This window comes from Aphis gossypii, chromosome 2, assembly GCF_020184175.1.
Source record: "Aphis gossypii isolate Hap1 chromosome 2, ASM2018417v2, whole genome shotgun sequence".
NCBI lineage: Eukaryota > Metazoa > Arthropoda > Insecta > Hemiptera > Aphididae > Aphis > Aphis gossypii.
In genome coordinates, this window is record NC_065531.1 from 38,461,344 (window position 1) to 38,487,991 (window position 26,648).

General features: G+C 28.4%; 2 protein-coding genes across 2 annotated transcripts; both read right to left on the bottom strand.

Moving 5' to 3' along the window:
* Positions 1-12,005: 12,005 nt before the first annotated feature.
* Positions 12,006-13,700, bottom strand: LOC126549777 (uncharacterized). The gene has a single exon (XM_050200147.1). It carries the CDS (start codon positions 13,698-13,700, stop codon positions 12,006-12,008), a length of 1,695 nt encoding a protein of 564 aa, XP_050056104.1.
* On the bottom strand, positions 13,009-15,565 carry LOC126550329 (uncharacterized). The gene is made up of 3 exons (XM_050201643.1): positions 14,698-15,565; positions 13,916-14,413; positions 13,009-13,813 (listed from the first exon to the last, which is right to left on the bottom strand). Exons 1-3 carry the CDS (start codon positions 15,121-15,123, stop codon positions 13,790-13,792), a joined length of 948 nt encoding a protein of 315 aa, XP_050057600.1. The 5' UTR covers positions 15,124-15,565; the 3' UTR covers positions 13,009-13,789.
* Positions 15,566-26,648: the final 11,083 nt, after the last annotated feature.

Genomic DNA, 26,648 nt, shown 5'->3' on the forward strand with positions numbered 1-26,648 from the left:
ATACCTATTTATATTGTTTACTTTGAGTGCAATGCTTTTATCACGAAAAAATTCTTTGTATTATAGTTGCGACACATGATTAAAATTGAAAATTCTTCTATATTATATATTTTAAATAACTATTTACGTATAATATAATATGGCTCGGGGCTGTTATTTTTCATTTTTCTACGAACGCCTTTTTTCAATCTAATAGTTTTCGGAACAAAATTTCACATATTTTAGTTGTTATTTTGGTTTGTCTTTTCATTATTCTTTTTATTATTACTGCTATGACATTAATTGGATTCATTGCATTTTGCAACATCGGTAAAAGGTATTTTTTTCTTTTTCGTCAGAAAAAATGTTTTATACTAAAAAATGTAATAATATTACGTTATAAACATTAAACGACTGGGCTTTGTATGTAGTTAAAATTTTGCTCCAGGTCGTATAAAATATTCAATAGATCGTGTAAATATATTTTGAGAAGGAAAGGAAACCGAATAAACACTGCACTAATGTCTTAAATTTAAATATAGATTCTAATTATTTCAAGTACAAGTGAAAATTCTAGACTACGAACAAAATAAATACAAATATTTCCATTAAAAATGTAATATATAATAATCTTTAATTATTATATTGATGATAGAATTCAATACAAAATAAATATATCAAAGAGGCTATGTGAATATGAAATTGGATAGAGGTAATAATAAATAATGATTTAGATACCTGTTCGTTTCAGAACATTTAACAAAGCATTTTTTATTTTGTTCCGTTAATTGTTATCAAATCAAAGCCTGTTTCCAACTTGTTAAGTCGATCTTCAAACAAATGTTGTAGTTATTATTGAAATAATCCATTATAATTTATAGGGCGTTTACCTTAGATGTGATATTTTATTATTTGAATCAAAACATTTTAAACTCAATATACATCATTATACGAGCTTAACTATAATTATCATTTACATTCAAAAACAAAAATGATAATAAGATTTGAGTACAGAAAAATAACGACGAAATTACGGACAACAACAATTTCTGTGATGAAACTTCGGAGAAGAATGTTCGGGAAATATGGGCATCGGCCATCCCATAATGTGGAAAAATCTTTTGCCGTTCGAACGACTGCACGGCGTATTTTATTTTTATTTTTAAAGAAAAATCTGTTTCCTAGTACCAGAGCTCAGATATAATAATAACTAAAAATTTACTACGCATGACATGTTCAGTGATGCGTTCGACAAAGTCGAAATCGCTGTATCTTAAACGTATATTATATAATATGTATTGTTATTGTTGTGCAGTTGTGTTATTATTTTTCGTTAGAAAAAAATGTCGAAATAGTAGTCCACGTTTATAAGTCGTAATGCGGTTTTTTTTTATGTATTTATTAATTTAATTTATTTATATATAGTACCTATATGTATATTATGTATTATAATAGTAGTCTCACAAGGTGGTTTTCTTCAGAACTCAGGTTCGTTGTTAGTACCAGCTCTAAAAGTCGTATCGTTTACTTGTGCATGAGTAATAAGTATTATATATTTTATTAACATATAATAGGCTTGCGTTTTGAATGATAGTTCCCTGTTTGAACCATATCCTAACTACATAATGTGTAATACACAACGGTTAGTGGTGGTAACTTATTAAAAAGTTTAAGCTTATTTAACTATATACTTTAAGTTGCCGTTTTAATAATTTAGCTTTACATCGTTTAATTTAAAAAAAAAAAAAAAAACATATGTTAAGTTATTAACACATGCTTATTAAACTATATTTATTACAGCTAATTAATTATTTATTTGCGTATTTAATTGAATTTTATGTATAATTATTTAAAACAAATTAAAATAAAAAAATAATTAGTATCCCTTGATTTAATAATTTTGTAGAACAAATCTATAACAGTCGAATAGATCATTATAGCTAGTGTGTAATAAAATGGAAGAGTATGTTGATTTTTTATATTATACTTAGTTATTATTTAAAAACAAATTTAAAGTTACACAATAACTATATAATATAACCTGTAGGTGGCACATTTTTAACCTAGTTAAATTAGTATTTTTCTGCATGTTAAATTTAAACTTTAAGAGTTAAATTTATTGTTTAGTAACTATTAATTCATAACTTTGACTTTCTTTAAGTTGATTTAACTTTACTAACTCCAGTTAAATTTCTCATTAACTCTCATATCTCTGCTAGTAAAGGATTAAAAAACTATATCTGGTAGTAAAGGATTAAAAAACTGAGCTACTCTATATACGCTTTATTTAAGCAATAACTTGCTTAAATATGTTATTATTATATTATTTAATTTGTGTGCGATATTGCAGTAAAGCAACACTTTGATAATAAAACTGCATAAAAATTATATTTCAGTCTTAAATTGTTTATTACTATGTAATAAAAACAACAATATATTTTGTATTATAATATCCGCAATGTATGTAAAATAAAATCAAAACATATTATGATAAAGTTACAGAATGCTATTGGTAAGCTTTTATTTTGCGGAAAGACAATAATAATATAAACATAGTAGGTATAATGGACGATTGCATTTAAGGATTATATTGTTGATGATTAATTATGCAATTCGTTTACCATTTGACTGTCGAGAATCCACATTTCTATATCACATTAATAATGTAATTTACTTATTAAATTAATTCACAATATGTAATGATATCTCACGGTATCCTGGAATAATTAGGTAATTATTTAAGCTACGTCCTATACATTGCATTGGTATATATTCGTTAATATTATCCTATATATTATATTGTTTTGTTTTCAAAATGCTTATGCTCGCACCAATATCAAAACATTGTGTACATTTAGCAGGTGAACAATTTTTTTTCTCTCTTTCCGTAGATAAAAATGCAATTAACATCTCTCTCTCTCTCGTGTCTGCAGGGATGTTGTATTCTAGCAGTTACACACACACACATACGTTTAATATGTACATGGTCGTTGATGTGACGACGGTAAAAAACTAGTGACATTTTAACTGCGTTCAATTACATTGACCCTCACAATAAAATCGATGGCTTACCTATTTCGTTTTTTATTTTACTTGTTGGACAAATCGTTAAAAATTATACAGGTATAATTGTATGGTAATTAATTTATAGTTACGTATCAAACTAAAATATTAAGTTATATTTTTACAAATAAACAACGTTTATAGACGGAATTAAAATATGTTTTCTCTGAAAGTCTGACAGTACCTATTTTTAGTATTAGAATATAATAATATATTATAACATTTTCATATGTATCTAACTATTCTCTCTCACATCCCAAAAATAATTTTTCTAGGAAATAGTACCAATGTACTTACGCCGCATCACTGCGTAGAATCAATGGAAGGAGGATGATGTTTTAGTTTTTAATTAAACTATTATCAATCATTTTGCATCCGGAGTAAAATTTCCATAATTTTACTAGTGGTTATTAAATTCAATAATTCCGTAAATAGAACTATAGATACACATCTGTAGCGTAATACGTAGAGTTGAAACAATATACTATTAATGTATATTACCTCGAGCATTCGTCGCCTACGTTTTTGTGAATTCATTAAAATCACTATGGATATTAAAAGTCGTGGATTTAATTAAGATTTAGTACAAGCAAGCAACGACAAAAAACTTTTTTACCGTAATTTTATTAAAACTGTTTGCGATATCTATATATATTATCTACTATAATAATAGATGCCATTTTTCGTATGTACGCGCATATCTCGAAAAATGCTCAACGGATTTTAGTACGATTTTCACCAATGGATCGATCAAATCTCGGACTTCCGAGGAATCTCGGGAAGGTTTTAGTGTAAATTTTTTTCTTGAAAAAATTAATTGGATTATCGAAAATAATAAAAAAATGAAAATATTATGTAATCGATAATCTATAATACGACAATATAATATGTATATATATAGTTTCAGATTATAGTTTATTCAGTTGTGTCGTGACCATCCTGGTATTCCCAGAATGATAAGGTTGTTGTTCTATAAATTATATAGGAACCTATTATAAAATAGAAGCCCCTTTTTTGTATCTTGAAAATAGACTACGGATTTTAATACGGTTTTCACTTATATATCGGATGAGTCAATTGAGCGATTTTAATGTACAATAATTTGTCTTGTGTGGCCAGAAATAAATGTAAGAAAAAAATATATAAAAAAAACACGTTACATTTTATCTTATTTTTACTATTTAATTGATTTTGGTTAATCGTAAGTAGCATAAGCCCTTGCAAATTTTCTTGAGAAAAAATTAAAAACGGGAAGTTTGATATGTCTCGAGGAATAAATAATTACACGATATCTTTTTTTCATTGTCGTATCATGGTTAGTAGGATGTGGAAATGGGAAACTGGCAAATTGTCGCGGAAACTTTTAATGTGAAGTGTATGCCCTTGGTAGATAATAATAAAATGTATCTTACTCAGTAGTCTCGTGACCATCCTGGCATTCCCCAAGTGATTAGGCTGTTTCACACTAGACGTCGTGTAACCGTTGTAAACTGTTTGCATCTCCGCGAGTGTGATTTTGATGTCTTCAGTCGGCGCATTTGATTTTTCTTTTGTATTTAACAGTCGCATGCGCGCTAATAGCGAATTCTTTTAAAGCTCTAAGTTTATTTTTCCCTTACTGTGTTTGTGGCATTAATAGGCACAGAAAAATCTGTGCAGAAATAGCTAGTTATAAATAACTAAAATAGTCAACTTTTGAATCAAATAGCATTGCAATTATTGTTGACACGGTGCATCAAGACTCGCTGAACGGAACGATAGATATAGTTGGCCGTAATTATGAAGGTTTAATATAAAAACCACATTATTTTAGTTATAAATTACCACGTAGCATTCCTATCCAAGTTAGGTAACTAAACACAAATAAACACTTTTATGGTTTAAAATGTATAATACTTCCTTATGAATTCATAATTTTAAATTAAAATGAAATGGATATGTTTGAACATATTTTTAAAAATATAAATAACTTGATTCAATATTGACTGTTTTTTTTTTTCTCAATAATTAATAATTATATTACTTCAATTAAATCAAAGGTATTATGTTTGTTGACATAAACCAAGACGTAGAGTGTATGTATTTTACTAAGATTTACTTATCATGTTAAAATAAGACCATTACTTTTTATGCATTGAAAAAAAAAAAATGAAATCTGTGGAATCCATTTACTATAAAATGTATATTAATATACAAATATATTGGACTGATTTAGTTTTTCAAAAGTTTATAGGACATTTTTTTCATTATTTTTTTTTATTTCGTCAAAAGTGTATTTTTTGAAAAAAAAAATGGACTATTAAGCTTTTTTGTTTTATAATTCGATGATATTTTAATTGTATTATATCCGGTCGTATATGTTGTGCGCAGGACCGCTTATATCCTATTTTCCGGAAATGACCAATAAGCATATTATTATCGTTTTTCGTGAGCGGTGATTCAACAAAATATTTTAACTTTGCTCCAATTTTCAATACAAAGTGTATTAATATATAGATGCTCTAGGATAATGTATTCTAAGACTCCGGGCACTTACATAATTTATATCATGTATCAAATACTTCAATATAAAAATTATAATTTTCAATTTAACACTGTTTTTAGTATTTTTTGAGAATTTTTTAGCAGTTTAGGTAATATTATTAAATATTACTTGTTAATGTATATTAATATATTGTATCGGATTTTAGCATGAATTAGAAAATTTAAAATATTAATTAGGTATATATTGATATAGTTACTATTTTCATTATAATTTTTTAAATATTTTTAGATATTTTTCATGTAAATCATAGCAAATGTAGATTATTTTATTTATGAACGCGATGTAGCGTTTTTATCTATATACAAAAATTATAGTATTATGTGGGGTCTTACTGGAACTTAAACAAACAACAATACTAATTGTTCAGTTTATGTCGGTTTTACAGTTTATTTATTATTTTGAGATCGATATTTAGTTTTTGTACTATTTTAAGTTAACTTAAGATAAAGCAGTTTTAAAAACACTCTCGTTTATGTGTCCATAAAAAATTTGGATATTTTTTTACGAACATAATACATTATAGTGCTGAAAAATAAATTTGGTTTTTATTTTTTTTTGAAAATTTGTTGATAGAGGATTGAAATCCGAACTTTGATTGTAATCTATAATGCACAGACATGTCTGCCCTGTAGGGATGATCATGTTGCAGGCTACGCACGTCTGTGTTTCAAACGGCTACCTTTTTTATAATAATGTAACGTAATATGCAAAAATGTTTACAAATTATTTTTTTCTGTCATAAGTACCTTCCTTTCTATTTATAATATATACCTACATGTAAAATATAATACGCATATATTTTTATGTATACCTCATTGTATACGTCGACGTGCGCCAATGATATAAAACGGCTGACAGTTAGGAGGTACGTTAAAATCGAATTACACTATCTGACGGTCTTACGACATTATATTATATCTGCTAGCTGGTACTCTATACAGATGTCCTCGTTCTCCAGCATCGTACAAATCGTGTGTATATAATATATATATTTATACATAGAAACTCCTGTTATATATCATGATAGTATGACGGATATTCCTTTTTATGTTTTGTGAACGGACGGGCGGGGTGACCGGGCCCCCTGTGAAAAGCGGAAAACATAAATCGCACATTGTGTCGAGAACTCGGCTGGTGGTAGTGCGGTTGTTACGAGAGAGGGGGTGAGCGAAAACGGCGATTCGGCGAAAATGCCATCGGTATATAATATCCAACGACCGGCGGTGGGAAAATGAATAATGTGCACCGGAGACGAGTGACCAGAGAAAAAACAAGTATAAAAAGTAAAAAAAAAAAATAAATAATAATATTATTATAAAAAAAATAACAATTTATGACGTGCGGGCGGCGACCGACCGATTGGTACGCATTATGCCGGTTTATATATATCGAAATATCGTTTTTCGGCTTATATATATATATATATATCTAAACTCACGAGACGATACAACTACATGCGATGATAATAATGTATATATATATACTATATAGATGTATATAGAACCTTTTGTGGAGACTTTAGAAGATACCGCACGTGGACCCACGGGAACGATGCTGGGCGTAGAAAAGTGTCCGGATTTTCAGGTACCTATATATACAGATGGAATAATTTAGCACTTTTTCTATACCCGACGACTGGGCTCAAACGACACAAACAGTTTTTTTTTTTGCCGTTTGTCATTCGGTCACCACTATATATTATATAATGGTTACGTCGTCGAGTACACGCGCTTCACAGACGATTTTTTTCTTCTTAAAAATCGTTGCAAACCAAGTTCAAAATGTATTTTGTTCGATCTACCAGTTATGCTAATACAATGTGGTGATATCGCGTAGCAAACAATCAAATTCAGTGCGACTTTGGGCGTTATTTTAATATAATATTACGATAAGTGAGGTAGTTTAACGTTAATGCATACAATACAATGTTTAAATGTCTGTCATAATATTTTTAGATATTAAAATATACACAGTATCGTTAGAAAAAAAAAAAGTTATTTACGAGTAAAATAATAGTGTTCTTAAAACATACATGTTAGTTTTTTTATACAACTCAAAAAAAAAAACAAATATTTTGCAATATTTGACAAAGCTGGAGTTAAATTGTTATAATAAAAAAATCATTAATCTGTACACTATGGCTGAAACTACACTGTCGGTACACTATACGTTTAATCACTTAAGCAAAAATTTTAGATCACGCACTTTCGACAGTACACAGAATCCTCTTATTGAAAACAAACGGAGATTCATAATATTAAACTGTTTTTTTTTTTAATACATTCCCATGTGCGTAATTTTTCACGCTCGCAATCGAGTAATTATTTCCAAAACATTAATATACGGAAACTCTGTTGTCAAGTATTAAGGCAATTATTCATCAGCACTCAACTCACAAACACTTCTCGACGAGCGTCCACTAAATACATTCCAAAATAATAATATTATCATTACCATTTTCACGAACATGTTTGTCTGGCACTACAAGCAATTTTACTGTATTATATAGTATGCAAATATTATATACATTATATACAATGAACCGATTTAAAAACCCAGAGCAGTTCGTAAAAAAACTACCCTAGTTCAATAATAAATTACCAACTAGCACACCAATCCGAGTGCACAACTAAATCTAAATTTATCATATAGTTGTTTTCATCAAATGTATAAACAGGTAAAAAATCAAAACCATTTGTAACACCAAATCGCTTTATTCTACTTTCATTTGAGGAGACACAACTCGTATCTTCTCCACTGATAATCAAAAATTCCATGTTCATAACGACTTTTCAGAACAAAATACTATCATTTTATTTCTACACTGCACCAACTATCTATATAATATAGGTATATTATGGGTATATTATATACTATAATAAACATCTCCCTTGAATACATAGTGTTGGCGAACACTGTAAAAATGGTTCAGTCTATATAGTTCTGTTATTAAAGCTGACATTGTTGCTTTATCACCTAAAAAAAAAAACGTAGGACATTTAAAAATGTTTAACTTATTTTTATTATTATATTATACGCATCAGATTTAATCAAAACACTATGTTTATGCCCTTAATTGTCATACGAGACCGCGTTTGTACGTCATGCGTTACAATAATATAATTATAACCGGGCGTTAGACGTTATATGATCCTCATCATTCATGTATGTCTCTATCACCCTTTCATAAATCACAACTTCTATCAAGTTGAAGTGAACTTGGTGAATTTAAGCGAATATCATCAGCGTATTAAACTATGATATCTGAAAATGCATTTTCCTCTTTTCATTCTCACTTCAAGTTTTATTTTCAACAATGATATATTATTTTAAAAATCTACCTCACTTTTCGGCTGAATAATAGTTTCGTTTTAGTGATAATCTGAAAATAGTGACTTTAATCAGAATTGCGTTCAGTTTATAGACAAAAATAGGGTTTTCCCGTTTTAGCCTAATGTCGGCCCAATTAATATTTACAATTTTAACGTATTGTGTTTATCGATTAACTTATTTAAAAATAATAATAATATTGCCATTGTTCGTTTTTTATACTAGTCGATAGTTCTAATCTCAGGTTTATTAAAATATTATTCATTATTATACTATAACTTATCTTTTTGAGATATTTTTTGCACTGAACTATCATTGATTGTTAAATAATTGCAGTTTGTCTTGTAGTTTAATAATATTAATTTAAAAAAAAATATATGATAATTGTATTAAAATAAAACAATATCATTGGCCTATTTTTTAGTCACGATGATGATATATAGATTTATGGCTTGCAAAAATAGAAACGAATATTAAGTTCCATGGTACACGATATTTATTTTTGTATTTTGTATTCTTAATCAATATAAACTTATAAAAAAAACTTTAGCTGAAATTCTCACTTTTTTTTTTATAAAAACCTGTGTTCAAATTAGTAATAAAATAACCCAAATTATGTCGAGAAAAATCTTGATGACATTCTAATCATAGGAAATATCTAGTAAGTGCTACGCTTTTCAATATCGTAATTATTAAAATAATTTCAAACCAGAATTCACTTATTGCGCCTTACCTAAGTTGTGTATTATAGTTGTGTATACATATAATATAATATAAACATAAAACTCACTAGTTACTCACATGGTATTAAAATCTGTAGTTTTATATTTTTACTCTATAGTGTAATGTATCAAATGGCATTTAATAACTAACTGATCTGAACTTCTATCAGTTGCCGTCAACTGCGTGACCTTACATGGTATCCCATATAGAAGCCGCTTTGTCTTCAAGAGTATGTAAGCTAAACGTCAGCAAAACGTGTGTAGCATTATCACGAAAAAGTGTTCCAAACTTCTGAAACTTTTGGTAAGACATATTAATAATTCAACCCCAAATCTCACTTTAACTAATCCTGGTACGGTGGCACTTTCACTTCTCTGCCATACTTCACTACGGTCACGCGTGGGTAGCTCACAACAGAAATTTCCTCCTCATCGTCGCTCATCCTTTTCTAATAGTTTTAGTAATAGATTTTTTCTCATAGAAGTTCCATAGATTATCCACTTATTCTACTAACCTTCCTTTATCTTTCTACGTATCAAAACATTTTTTTATTATTTTTATCATTAAATCATCTCAACAGTATTAATAATAATATGATTAGGAAGTAATTTATTATAAATGATCATATTTTATATTATTTATTTATTCATTTGGATAAAATATTACCCTAGTACATAATAAATAGTAAAAATGGAAAACTTTATGTTAAAAACTTAACAAGTAAAAACAAATAAATACACATTAAAAGTTACCAATTTATTATTTATTGGTATGATTTGTAATAACTATATATAGCGTAAAATAACCATATTGTCGTTATTTAAAAATTAATTGGAACAGATGAGAATTTTCAAATTATTTAACTTGTTCATATAACAAATACATCGACCGAATACATTTACAATTTACAAGGGTAATATTATTATACTTAATTTTTCGTGAAATATTTTATTCAAACGTTAATGAAAATGTATGTGTTTCGAGCTTCTGTAATCAACCTTCGAGCTAAATATGAACATATAAATAATAAAACACATTTTGGTATGACGGTGATGAAAAATTAAATATTTGAATAATAATATTGTATACAAATAAATGAAAACACGAAAATAAATTGTACATATACTTCCAATATTTCAACGCCACACTTTAGAATCATAAAAGATACTTCGTATAAACTTCAGGATAATATTATTATATCAAGTATGTTCAATCAGTAGCCACATATTTTTTTTTTTATTAAACTATGAATTAATTTTAATTTTTTTTTTTTTTTAAGAAACTTATGAAACTATAGTTTAAATTATTTAGATTTTTTTCGAATGTTAAAAAATGGTAATTCCAACTATTTTTAAACAAGGATCGCCTATTTCTTATTCATTCTTAATACCTAGTACAACTTTCTTTTTATAAATTTTATCATACATAAATTTAAATTTGATGGAGTATGATGATTTGATAGTTATAGTAATAATTATTTCATAGTTGATAAAAATCATCCAAAAAAAAAATAATTCAAAATGTAATTAATTAATTTATTGTTATATGTATATCAATCTGCATGTAATATTATCTTTACTATAAACATTTTAATAACTCCATTTGTTTTGGTTTTGATTTATACACATCACCATATTCAACAACATCATCTACATTAACAATTTTCAATAAAAATATAGGTTCTTGTAGTCACAAAAAAAGATAATTGTATCACCCTTAAACACTTCTTAAATTGTATAAAAATATAAATAATTTAAATATAGTTCTTAAGATTAGGTACTTAAGAAATCTAAAAACTAAAATTTTAAGAAATTTATCATTAAAGGAAAAAATAAAAATGAGCTTTATTACCTCATAAGATCTCGTAGTATCCTGTATCTTACGATGCTAGTTTATTTTTTTTATTTAATAATCTTTTTAACTTTGAAGTGACTTGCTGTTATAATGAGTTCCTACAATAAAAAGAGTAGGTACACAATTAAATCGGCAATCAACAAAAACGTAAGTAAATATGATTAACGTTATTATACAGTATATTATTCGATATTTTATTATATATATATTACTAGCTGACCCGACACGGCGTTGCCCGTGTGTTACTTTCTTTTTTTGCATTTTCGTATGCCGTGTGTTAATTTTTAATTTAATCTTATTGATAGTGCTAATATTACGTCGAATTCACGACGAAAGATTTGTAATGTGGCAGTTTTTGTGCCTACGTATTTTAAAAAATTCTCCTGAACAGAACCGTCACCCTGGTGATAGGGCGTTGTGAATAAAAAATAATTAAATAAAACATATATAATGATTTAAAAGTAAGTAGTTATAGTTTTAACTGTTATAGTTTCATTTAATTATTTTTTATTCACATGTCCTCAATTGAAATCAATGCTTCATTGTAAATTTCTTCACTGATTTGTATATTTGGATTTCCCATTCTATTCTGTATTTGATACAAAATATCATCACACATATAATCTTTGTACTTGATCCACAAATCAATTGGGTTTGATGGGAAGCATGTAGATATGATTATAGAAAACAATGTTCGTATTTGATGAGCGTGTGATGATATTACAGCATCATTGAGAGTTTGATCCCAATGAGCGTCATTTTCAAGCAATTGCAAACGTTGACAGGCTTCTCTGTAGGATACACACAATTCACCATCAACAGTTCGTAACTGTTGGAATGATGTTGGGCCACGTACATTGACTAATAGCAGTCGTAAGTAAAAACATTCATCATTGCTTGGATGTACTGAATAAATCCGGCCAATCGCATCGGTGGAATATACATCTGTATATCCTGGAACTGGTTTTCCTTGTTTCCGTCGTATAAATCTCCTTGAGGATTGATTCCAGGTATAATATTTTGGCATTTCAGAATATAGCAATGTTTGTGCGAAATCATCGTTTTGGCATGTCTCAAAAAAACTGGTTAATGTAGTAGATGGTGGCTGAGCAGCTCTTTGTACTGCGTTCTGTGCTGTAAAATACACTCTTTGTCCATTTTCTAAATGCACAGCTAAGTGAACAACAGAAGGGTGTCTCTCATGAATAGGAAAAGAAAATATTCGCCAAACTGCTTCATTACTACTGACATAGCGGCCCATTTGGTATTGGGTAACTTCATCATTGGAATTCTCTGCACCAATTCCAATCACAGCCATATCACTCCCTTTGGCTACATATTTGCAAATGTATTTAATAGATTTCACTGAATGGCAAGATTCAACGTTGATGTGTGCTTTGAATGTCTTTGATAAAATGGGTGAATATGGAACAATCCAACGATTATCTATTTCAATATCTTGTTGATTTAATTTGACAATTGTTGATTTTCCATTGTCTGCTGTCAATCTGCGACGATACAATGGATAACCGTCATTACCAGTAATTGTTTCCGATATTAATGTCCGTGGATATCGTTTTGAACATTTACCATCCATCATACACGGTGAATTTTGATTAAGAGTTCCACAGGGACCATGTATCATGTTTTTGATAACTACCTCATGCAATCCAGGATCTACTTGTACATTAGGGATTTCAGCTGATATCACTGCATCAACTTCATTTGGCCTTATATTTTCAACCAACCAAATCAAAATGTGTGCATGTGGCAATCCTCGTTTCTGCCACTCCACAGAATACATCCAGCAGCGTGTCTCACCAAACACATTATGTTTTACGATGAAATCCATTAAAGATTTCAACTTTTGTCTAAAGACTCTGGCTGTAATATCATGACGATCAATGGGTGATTGCCCAGAGATTAACTCCTGATTGATTTCTATCCATTGCGGATTGCATGTAAATGTGATGAACAAATCTGCTGTACCATAATGACGAACATACGGCATGGCATCTTGAGCATATTCGTGCATATGCCGAGGGCTTCCGATGTATGTTGCTGGAAGAATAGTCATCCGACCGACATTCTGTGCATTTCCATCAGTATTAATCGCATCTCGAAGGTGAATATACTCTTCAGATCGGAGTTTGGTTTGATTCAACCTGATGAATGTTAATCTTTCCGTTTCAATTTTAACATACATGTCAACAACATATTTGTGATATAATCGCCGACATTTCAATATGTGATTATCTTCATTTTCCCGAATCATTAGGTGGTATGAATAATAGTTCATTGAACTGACTTTTTCAGAACCTGTAAATAGATTTTGTTTTAATAACATTCAAATATAAAATTAAAATACATAATATAATGACTGAGATATTATCGCCATAGCTAAACTAATATTTTAGTTACCGCTGCAATGGGATTTATCATTTTTATTGAGAAATCGTAGCCATCTTCACCTTGCCAAAATATAATGGGATATTGCAGTGCATCATATGAGCGGTGTGTTTCCTTTATACGTTGTAATTGATCATTCCGACGACGTAAAACAATATCACGGGATTCCAAGTTTTCTCCAACTACAACGATAGCAACTTCATCAATAGTTGGTGCATTAAAACGTCTTGTATGTTGACCTGCAGGTGTTTTATCAGCTCTGATTACAATTTTGTGATTATCGGATGGCATCAGATCCAGGGCAGTTTTAAACAATATAATCAATTGATTGTGCTGATGAAATAAAGTTTGTAATTGTTCTACAATAGACCTCTTTACTAAATTGTTATGTGCACAACGCAGATCAATTTCTTGTGGTGAATTGCCCATAAAATAAATTTGCAGGAATTTGTTGTCGCTATCTGACACTGGTAACAGTGAACCTGCTCTGTGATATATTTGCCCTTGTATCTGTAAATAAAAAAAATATTATGGTGTGGTATAAATTAATGGATTGTCGGTGATCAAACTTAAATAATATTTGATCTTAAAAAGTATATATTTAGTTTTAACTAATATCTATCAAATATAAAATATAATAAAAGTGTCACTGAAACTGAAACACCATATAATATGATGACTAAGTGATATATTTCGTAATGATTAAGAAATTGAAGATTAGTGACACATCTTAACTTTGGTGACAGAAAATTTTGTTCTCTAAAATAATTATGAGTAACTGCTATAATACATACCTTGAAAGTTGGCATAAAATTTTCCCGAACTACATTTGTTGCCCCAAATGAAGTCATTTGAAAGCAATTGTTATATTGTTGGATATTTGTCAAAAAGTGTATAGAATCTGTTCCTATTCCTGAAACCAATGAGTACAATGGTTCTGGTGGTGGATCCAATGGTATCAATTTCACTTTACCATTTGCGCAACACAATCCATTGGCTTCGTTTTTGTATTTTAATGCCTTACAGTGTGAGCAAACCGAGTTCATAGAACCAATAACAACACATTGGTAGTTACTGTAGTCAATTGACACATCGTAACTAAAAGCAGCTCGATTCAAACTTGCTCGCGCTTCACGCGTTTGTGAATTAGATCGGTAATTAGCTTGGTTTGTAGCATTTCTGGTTCTTCTACCTAAATTGCTTCGTCTTATAGGAGGCATATCAAATATAAATTATTTTTTCACTAATCACGAACTAAACAAACACTAACTAACTAAACACTCTGCACAAAACACGATTGTTGGTTGCCATGGATACGATCAGTATTATATTATAAATATTATAGGAAGGGCTATTTTAAAAAGAAAAGGGCTATTTTTAGGGTTTTTCCAGCAATAATTCTAATTTTTCTAGCCGTAAAAACCATCCTTGGACTTCAACGAACATTTGCGAACATTTGCGTTGTTTGTATGTCTATTTGCATGCATTTTTAAAAACATTTTAAATAAATGATTTATTTTATTTAAATGGTTGCCATTGACTACCAAAAATAATTTAGTTGACTATTTGCTGGATAGATGGCGCCTCTGTAATTTCATCACCACCTCGTCATATTTCTCTAATCCGATAACTTTCTCAAATTTTTTGTCCGTAAGAACCTTCTCCTGACAATTACGACCCAAACAAAAAAAGAATGAGCGAAATCGGTCCAGGCGTTGTTGAGTTATGCGCTTACCAAATTTTGCGATTCATTTTTATATATAAGATGTACACATTATTACAATATTATAATAATATGATTAAAAATTAATATGGTTAAAGCCACTATTTTTCCACAGTCCCTATCTGCATTGGGTGTTGTTCGCTTTATTTGGTTATATTATTGGTCATTCAATACCAAACATGAATAAAAGTATTATGTGTTAAGTACATTTACGTTTACCGTCTGACGTACTTAATATAATAATTTATAATTGTTTGCTCCGCGTGTGATCGTGTATATTAATATAATGATGCGTTGTGTAATCGTCTACATTGTATTTATCAAACATTTAAATCTAATCGTGGATTAACTCGCGTGACTCTTAACAAATAACGTTACAATCCTGTAGCAGTTTATCATCCACATCCATGGACAGACATTGGACTAGACACTAGTGTTTAGCGATGGAGTGGAAGAGAGAGATAGGTAAAGAGAGTGTGTAAGTGAAGGAATTAGAGAGAGAATCGGAGACTGCGGAGGGAGAGAATAAAATATAGAGGAACAAATGAGATCAAAAAAGAGAGATACAAAGATGCTGCTGAAAGATATACGTGTGAACTTTCGTCTCGCTAGTAACATGTGCAACAAACGTTCACTTGGGTGGGCATAAATATTTTGGACTCAAATACAGAGGGAATTTTTACTTTTCACCCCAAGCACCCCAAGCACAAACCCTATAATATAGTAAATTATATACGTAATAAACACATATACCTTTTATACCTACGTGTATTGTTTTTACATTATAAATAGCTATCGGCGAACCTCAGCGTGTATAACATATATACATTGCACAGCAAACGTGATTGCTGATTTCATGGTGAGTAGGCCTGTTTAATTGACATCACCCATGTAAAATGTACATATTATATGCTTTAGATGCATAATATCAGAATTTTGTGTGAAATTCAAAATTATTTACCATATCACATCGCTTTGATATCAAACTATTCTTACGGTATTTAAAAATGATTATATCATTTAAACATCACTAAAATATGAATGGTTATTATCAATCGTTACTATGAATATTAATATTATTGAAATAGCACAGAATAAATTGAAATATTTGTCTTATAGGTAGTTAAATAATAAATAGGTACTTATAATATTTGGTAAATGTAATATAATATATATATATTATATAGATAAATTAAAATTGAAAATAAACGGCTAGTGGATTTTTAAGATTCTTTTTGTTTAAACCCATAAAATATTATAATGACCATTATATTATTTTTCAACGTTTAATAAACACTCTCGTTTGTTCATTGGTGGTATCTTATTCAGTAATTATTTTCAATTTAACATTCATTAAACTGTCTTTCTTCAATGAGCGTTGTTACTAACTATAGGTATCTGTTTAACTGTCCCTTTTTCTCCACAAGCGACGAGTTAAGACGAACATTGCAAACAACACAAACTGACTCGCTGTCCAATCGTAGTATCACAGCTACACGTGCAGACATACGAAATTGTTATATTATAATAATAGAGACACACTACACTAATTAGGCAGACCGTAGAATAAAATAAACAATGCACTAATGATAACTAACCTTATCATTGTCTCATACATAAAAAACTAACTTATACAAATTGAGTTAGAAATTTGGGATATTACAAACACTAATTTATATTTTATACTCTAACTTAATTTGTTTTTATTCTATAGTGACTTAACTCTAAATAGATGAAAACAATCACTAATTTTCCCATTTTTGGCCAAGTGTCAGTTGTACATGTATTTATCGTTATGATGTCTAGTTACAATAACTAGATATCTAATTAGCATAACAATATTTGAAGTCAATCACTATATGTGTGTAGTCAATGTTTACATTTATTATTGTTATCATTTCTTATAACTAACAATACAATATTATAATTTAAATGTTAGTAATTTATTATACAATTATAAAATATAAAATAAAATTGTTAATTACATGTAACAACTATCATATGTGTAACTATATAATATTATATAAATGTATGACTCGTAAAAAAGAGATTAAACAAGTTTATCCAGGTTAAAATAATAAGTATTAAATCAATATAAAATTTACATACAGTAACGTTTTGCACTTACCTATAATAAATATAATTTGATAAGAGAACACATTAGGAAAAGTATTAGTATATTTATGGTTTTGATCACCCAATATACGATATGTGTTAATTTTGATCTCAAAAAAGTTGCTTAAGTTGAAGGTCGATCCGAAAATACTTCAAACAATGACTATAACATTTCTACAACTCAATATAATAATAACTTTTTCTACAAATCAATGCTATTATGTACATGGAAATGGTGAGTGGTTATAAAATAGTATACTTTTGCCTGCCTCCAACTAACAGGATTATAAAAACTAATTTACTTATTAATTGTTGGCCTGTTGGGTAACTTTTTAATTTGTGGAAAAATGTAGATATTAATTTTTTTTCTTATGGTTCGCTGGAAAACAGTTCAGTTGGCAATAATGTAGAGTGAACTGTAAATCAGTTTGAAAAACTAATAATATAGCTTCATTTTTTAAAGATAGTTTATAATTTCCTCCGTTATTTTTATAAAAGTCTGATTGTTTAAAATGATCGCTACATAAACCACTTACTGCATTTGGCACAGATTCGTTGAGACCATTATCTTTTAATAAAAGTTGTGATTTTTCGGAATCACTTAGAGAAAATCTAAAATTAATATAGGTAGATATCTACTTTAATAATTTTTTTTTTCTGTTTAAACCAATGACGCCGTTGGAATTGTTTTCGCATTACTTTAATACTGACAGGTTACATCAATATATTATTTAATTTTTACATGGACCGTGTTATGTCCCTCGAAGAGCTCACATTTAAGTTAGTGATACATTGTATATAAGAAAAATTATATTGATGGCCTAAGGCCCTCTCTGGTCTGTGGACTAGCCAGTGTTGGGTTTACGGTTTTCCTTCTGTGTCTTCCGTTATGTGTTGTCCTTTGATCGATCCTTTGATTGTTCAGTCAGTATGGTGGTTCTATTTGTGCACCCTTTCTTTCGCATCGAACGATCTGCGATCAGATACCTAAATTACCAATGAGTACAAAACAAATTCACCTAAAAAATGTATATTTCACTTCGATTTTGCTCGATCTGTACTACAGCGATAAGCTAAACAGGCAGTCAGCGCTTTTACTTAGTAGTTAGTACATAGTAGACAGTAGTTTTGTACTTAAAATACTTGAAATACATTTTTAATATTAATTAAATACATTTAAGTATTTAGATTTAGTCATGAATATATAATATACATTATAAAACGACAATAATATGATAATAAATATTCAAACTGATAAAGTGATAACAAACAAAAAAAACTACCACGCTATGGCTTTTAGCTTCTTTATCATAATGCACCAGATATAATCAATTACCAGCTATATAGTTATTGTATATATCTGCTACCACAACACAAAGACATTGTGTAATGTCGGAATTTGTTTGAGGCATTCGAAACGTTCGAAACGAGTCGATTGACATGTTGAGGAGGTATTTACTCTCAAGTCTATACAATAATGTGCAGTATGGCCTCATATTAATAATAGGAAATTACATATTATGTTCGTATTGTTGTCGTGACGTATATCTGACATTTTTGACCGCACTTATTATAGTTCGTTATAATATTGTATAAAATTCAGCGTTTTTACGATGAAATACTACGTTAAATATCATAATAATTTATTTACTTGGAAATCGGAATAAATTATCATAATAATTATCAACCTGTGTTACGCACATTTTTTATGACTATACCCATGGCTGATCACAAATATACTTAATAACGGAGCCATAATATTTTATGGAATTTTATGTACAATATGAATAACAATGCATGTTGGGACTCCACACATTTTGCATAAATAACACGAATGTAATAATGTATCTATACATACAAAAACTATACTTAGTATAATTTTTGGCATATTTTGCAATCGCTTGAATTCCAAAGATATTAAATACCGATTATTGACGAAGAGAAAATAACGCTAACTGTTATAATATATTATCTGATGCAGTAATGTAGAATACACAACATAATCGTATACCTACAACCTAATATTATGTACTCGTAAATCCAAACCGCCACATCGATATATGTTACTTCATCATGCACAAAGTATTCAGAAGAAGAAAAAAATCAATTTTATCAGTTAACCCGATTCGATTTTTCACTTGGTTAATACACAGTAACGACATTAAAACTATTACTCTGGCAAATATATCTGTTAAGTGTAAAAATTTATAGGATGTATATCATGATTATTGTTAAGTTGTACGAAGTGCAAAAATCTAATATATAACTATAATAATAATATATGAATATAGTTTACAATAATAATATAATAATGTAATCTATACTATTATTATAAGCCAATTGTAATCTATATGTAAAAATATTAACTTCAAACATAGAACTTGCTTCTTTTGGATAGATGATTAAGTAAATAAAAAATGCTGTTGACATACAGTTAAAAAAAAGAAATAAGCATTTAACAACATTTTGTGTTTTTCTTCTTTTAATTTATGTTCCTCTAAGAGGATTACACACTAGGAGATTCGAACGCCTTTTAGTATAAAATACTGTATAATTATTTACATTTCATATAATTGCATACTAAAAAACATTAGACATGGTTTATGAAATAATATGTAAATTATATAATTCTACTTACCAGCTCATCAAACGATGTTATAACATTCGACAATATTTCATGAATTATTTTGGGTAACTACGCATAAATGTCACCTGGAACTGACCATTGTCTGTTCTTATTAAATTTAAAGGATGGACCTAATGTCGTCTTATAATTTCGTTTTGTTGATGTTTCTTGTTGATTTCATGTTCCTCGTATAATGCAAAAATAATAAATGTGACTTCAATATTATCAAATACTTCTATACTAAAAAAAACAAATAGACGAAACGAAATACAACGAATTTTAATGTTCAGTACAAATTGTACAGCAGTCATCCACAATGAGCGGTAATAGCAGTACGACTAGCCTAGTATACAACAAGGTACAAATATGAAATAATTAAATGGTTCAAATAACATTTGGAGCTCTTTTTATTTTTAAAAAATGCACACAAATTGTCTAGTATGAAAGCGTAGCGCGATTTTAAAACGTGACGAACACGTTTACATGCGTCTAATGTAGTAATGTATAAGGAGTGCGCGTCAGCGTTTTAAAATCGCGACATTTTAAAAAAGCGGACACCCCAGCTCGAATCGCCTAATGTGTAATCTACTTTAGTCTAAAATAGCTGGGTTTTACGACTTATACATAATTATTACCGTTTAAACTCTAAACTGGCTTGCAATAATAAGTGGCATGTAGTTTGTGCACAACGTGGTTTAGAGTAGTATTGTCGCTGCGTACATTTTTAACAATATATGTATTATTTTTTTTTTCTGATAAAAAATGTTAAGCTCGTTTTGTTGGACTTTGTTGAACCACTTCTTAATTTTTTTGAATTTAATTCTCGGCAGTAGAGCTTTTTTAAGTTTTTCGATGCCAACTATATTTCAACAGCACAACTTTATTTATTAACAAAGTTTTTTCTCGGGAAAAAATGTCGTGCTTGATCTATTGGATATTATATATTATTGAATTGCAATAAGTATATGACAATTGATGTTTAAACATGAACGGATTACCAATGACGGTATCAAAAACGAAAAATATAAAGTCCAATGAACATTGTAGGTTTTCTCTCGATTTAATATATCATAACTAATAAATAATATTAATATATGACGTTAACGATATCTAAAAAAAAAAAAAACACAAAACTCAAAAGTCCTCATGCTTAATTATCCGTATTATTTAAATGGTCCAACGAGGTACGCCATTTGTCAACTGATATAATAACATGTTGAATATACATACACGCGACAGTTATCACTTGTGCCCTTATACGCATATATGTATACAATATATTTTAATATATATATATATATATATATATACGTGCATAGGTCAAATTATGTGGTTTTCGTAATTATTATTATTTTTTGTTCTCGTATTGTTATTATAATATTTTATCATGTATACGCTATGTACACATACATATACATATAATAATATACAATGTGCGGCTTTATACGCGTATTCTGGTCTCCGGAGAGGATTAAATGTAAATACGCATTTTGAATTCCTGGCGCAGTTAGGAAGTTATTGGTTTTACGTTTTTATTATTAGTATACATTTTTTTATTATTATTATTAGTATCGTATTATGTTAAACATAATAATATTATCAATAATCATACCACTAGACATATATAGGTCACAGGGTACTATAGAAAAAGTCAAAAATAATGAAAATATAAATAGCTTAATGCGATATTATATTGTATTATAAATTATATTATAATTATAAAGTTATTTAATATTAACTGCATTATTAATTAATCATCTTAAAAGTAATTATATTGTATACATACCTACGATAAATATTTTTTTATTAATCTATGTTACGTATGTTCTAATCTTTTGACTTTATTCAACTTGTTGTCACTTAGTAATACGTTTTGTAAATCTAACTAATACTGTATTTTATTTTTAGTTGGACCTGGGTCCGTAACAAATAAACAAATACGAGTATTAATATTTTTTTTGTAAATATTTATGGAATGTTGATAACCTGGGGTATGGGTCCTGGATACACCATTGTCAAGACTTACGTGGTTAATTAATTATAACTTTTTTTTTTCAACTACGTTAAATGTTTACATATAATCATTGTGGTTTGAAATATGTTGTTCTGGCGTAATAATAATGAATAGTTAATAGGTACTATAATAAATATTTCTAAACTCAACTCTGCAGAGGTCGTGTCGTATCTTAAAATGAATTGGAAAAGGAACACGCTCAAGACTTTGCAGTGGAACTTGTTTTTGTAATTTTTCTCTGGGATCGTGCGCGCATTAACATTTATTTATACATCAATATTATACAGGTATATGGTTGCGAATCATAGAAATAATTTAAAACATAAGAATCACCACTCAGTTGTGTACGCAGCTACAAATTATAATATTAATTTTGGTGTACCGGTAAATGACTTTTGAAATCTCCAAACGAAGGTTCAAATTTTTAACGCCCTAGTTTTCCGAGTATTAAATCACGCGTGGTTAATGAAAATACAACAGTTTTTGATCAAAAATATAGTGAATGTAGTGATACAAAATACATATATACATATTTTCGGCAATTATAAATATTTTGCAAAAATATGTACAAAAATTAAGTTATTAGATTACCTTCGTATTTTTTATTTTAATATAAGTTCGTATATAGTCAAATATGTATATAATAGTCGTTTCAAGTTTAACAACCCGAGGCGTATGTCGTCCATCTTTATTGATTCTTCTTTTGAAGAGTATGTTTTAGGAGCGACATGCGTTTCTGCTCTGCCGCGTGGAAAATTTGAATTTTACCGTCTTCGTGGTTTTTTTCACTTCGATAATAATAATAATAATAATAATAATCCCAAAAACATATGCTGATTTTTTCCAACTTCCCGTGTTTTGTACAAAAAAACGGATTCGTGCCCAAAAACATTTTTATACGTTATGCGAACGAGACCATCCTGCACGATGTGCAGTAACAATATTTCCTTTACGTGATTTTTACGTGTACCTAAATACGTTTTCGTGTATTTCAACGACAGAATAATTATCACGTTCAACTTTAATACTATGAAAAAATTATTTTTCATACTGATTTTGACGATCAAGATATTATAATATAATGATTGGCGTTCAAGTAATTTATAATTTTAGATTATATTTTGTTTCCTTGGTAGTACGATTATAATTCCATGGCGGTGGGTTGTAACTTGTAAGTTTTTGATTTAAAATTTTAATTTTTATACGGCAAAAAAAATCATAATGATATTATATTCTTGAACTAATCCCGATTGAACGAATAATTTATTTCAAATGATGCGTACACCGACGGTAAAAATAACCTTTTACTCGTCGTTTTTGTCATGATTTTATCACAGGAATTTAAATCATCGAGCCAGACCGTAAACAACGACGAGGATACATTTATGTGACACGTTTCTTTGTGTAAATATGTTTACATATATCATGGTTTTACCTCCAAATGCGTATACAAAATATAAAATATATAATGATATTATGCTAAATGCATTTAATAACGTTACAGCAGATATCGAGTATACGTATATATACATAATAATACACTAATAATAACAACAATATTGTAATAAATGTGTTGTGTGTATATTTTACGCGTTATCTAAACAAACGTATATGTATAAACGTTATTCATACGAAAAACCGTCAGATCGAATGTTTAATCTCCAAAAAAATAACACAAATTACGATTCATCATTATCATCATCGTCGTCATCATCATATTATTATTATTATTCCGTGCGCAATATGTTACCGTTATAGCATTTTTACGCACGTCCAACATAGACACATTTTTCCATTATATCAATACATGAATGTAAAAAATATTTTGATTTTATATATTTTTTATATTAATTAATTTTATTAAAATTGTATTATAAATATTAAAATAATACATTTTATGGTAACCTAGTTTGCAAACGGTTTGTCATCTATGCGCCATGCAGGAATTCGGGATATATTATTTGATAAAAGATAGATAAGAGATAATTGATTTTGCACGTAGTAAAATTTTAAATACAGTGATTATTTAACTGACAATTATATCTCTCAAAATTGTATGTTTTCTCCAACAATATCGCCCAATTGTAGGTCAAATATTTCCAGAACAAAAATAAATGTTGAAAATTTTTAGTTATACTTTAATGAACAATTTTGTAAATCACATCCACACATTTATACATTTTCAAACATTTTCATTTTGAATGTTCAAAACAACGTATATAATATACATTCAAATTAACAGTTGAAACTAAAGTATGCAAGGACCTATAAGATGTAATTAAAAAAAATAATATTCATTAATATAACAAACGCAATATTGATGAAGACAAAAATAAAACAATTTCAAGAATGATATTTAAAAAAAGTTATTACAATGATTTATAGAATTGTTAAGAATATTCTACTATATAACATATATATTTTTTTATTGAAAAATCTTTATTTACAATTTATATAAAATATGGCATAATAGATAAATGGTTTGAATATAATTTAAAATTACTTGATTGACTTGAGGAAGAGAACCATCCAGCAACATTATGGGTTCAGAAAAACTGTTTTATTATTATTATTATTATTATTATTATTATTATTAAGAATAGGGATTGATGACATACGAGAGATTAGTGGATTTTCGCAGATTTGAATGCAATTTGTCCAAAATTATATTATAATTGTCTTATGACGTATTAAAATGTTGTTTGTCAAACTCATTGAAGAGGATAATAATAAAGGGTGAAGTGAAAATGATGTAGGCCAGTATTAGACTGTTTTCTTTTTTTAGTATGTTTTTTCCAGGTTAATCTTATGTAGAAAATAACTCATAAGTATAAGTATTTGGTTAAATTTTTAATTGGTATATAATATATATATATATAATATACATACATTTAATTATGACCAACTTAATTTAATTGATATTCAAATTTTTAAACTTCAATCTGAAAATTAGGTCGAACAATTTTTTTGTGGTCATTGATACCGCCTTCTAGTGGTGTCCATGGTTCTTAAACCAAATGGAATTTGGTTAAAATAACTTACGGCCAAGTAAACCAGTTTCTTATTTTTCTTTTTTTCTTTTTTTTTTTGGGGGGGGGGGAGTGGGACACCTTGTTTTACAACCATTGTGTATAAATACATCATGTCATTATTTTGAAGTTGAAAAAAAATTACACAAACTTTTTACATAAAATATATTATACAAAATACCTACAAGTTGCAGTCTATTCTATAAGCTTTGAACAAGCTATTTCACTCGATCCAACAATATATTATTACAAATAATGAATAGTACACGTTAATTCGTTAAACACGACCGCATAATACTATGTTAAAATTCGTCAAATATTTCATTTTAAAACGTCATGACGTGCATTATAATAATATAATTAAATAATATACACCCAACATTTTTTTTTGACAGAGAGAGATTCATATTAATATCATCATACACCAAACTAAATACACATGGACAATTTCAGAGCATTTTTTTATGTAAGGGTGGAGGGGAGGAAATACTCAATAATTCAGGTTTTTAACTTGAAAGTATATAATCGATAACATTATTAAAAAATAACTATCATGGTAAATGAAAATCATGGTTAAAATAGCGTTGCGTATTTGTTTATTGATAAGTAAAAACCGTAATAAATTACAAAAAAAACTTCAATATAATATTTAATGTTCTCTCTGGTAATCGTAGACACAAAGCACACAGATGGATGAAAGCTCAATAATGATTCCATCAGTACACTTTAATATGATATGATCATTAGTATTGCATAACTGTGATAATTATTTTATAAATTAGTGCAGTATTTTGTTTATTTTCAATGTAAAGTATAATGGTATGAGTAAATATGCATATAAATTATTATATATAGATAAATATATTTTAGATTAATTGTTTGTAACTCATATTTAGAGCGAATTTCCATCAAATGTATATAAATTCTAAACTTCGATCGCGTGTTTTAAAAACAACTTATATATTTATAAATACATTTGTATATTATTTATTATAGTGTATAGAAGCAAATGGTATCATAGTAATAATATCGTGTCATAGTAAAATAGTAAATTATCATTTTATAATAATTATTTATACATTATCACTATCAGCCCTTGCTTTATGTCAAAAATGGAATAAAAATATTATAAATATCGCCATTGCAAGCAGTGATCATATAATGTATGTTTTGTAATTTATATTCAACTAAGTATTTTTTTAGTTTTACTAATTTTCTTTCGTTTTTTTAATCTATAA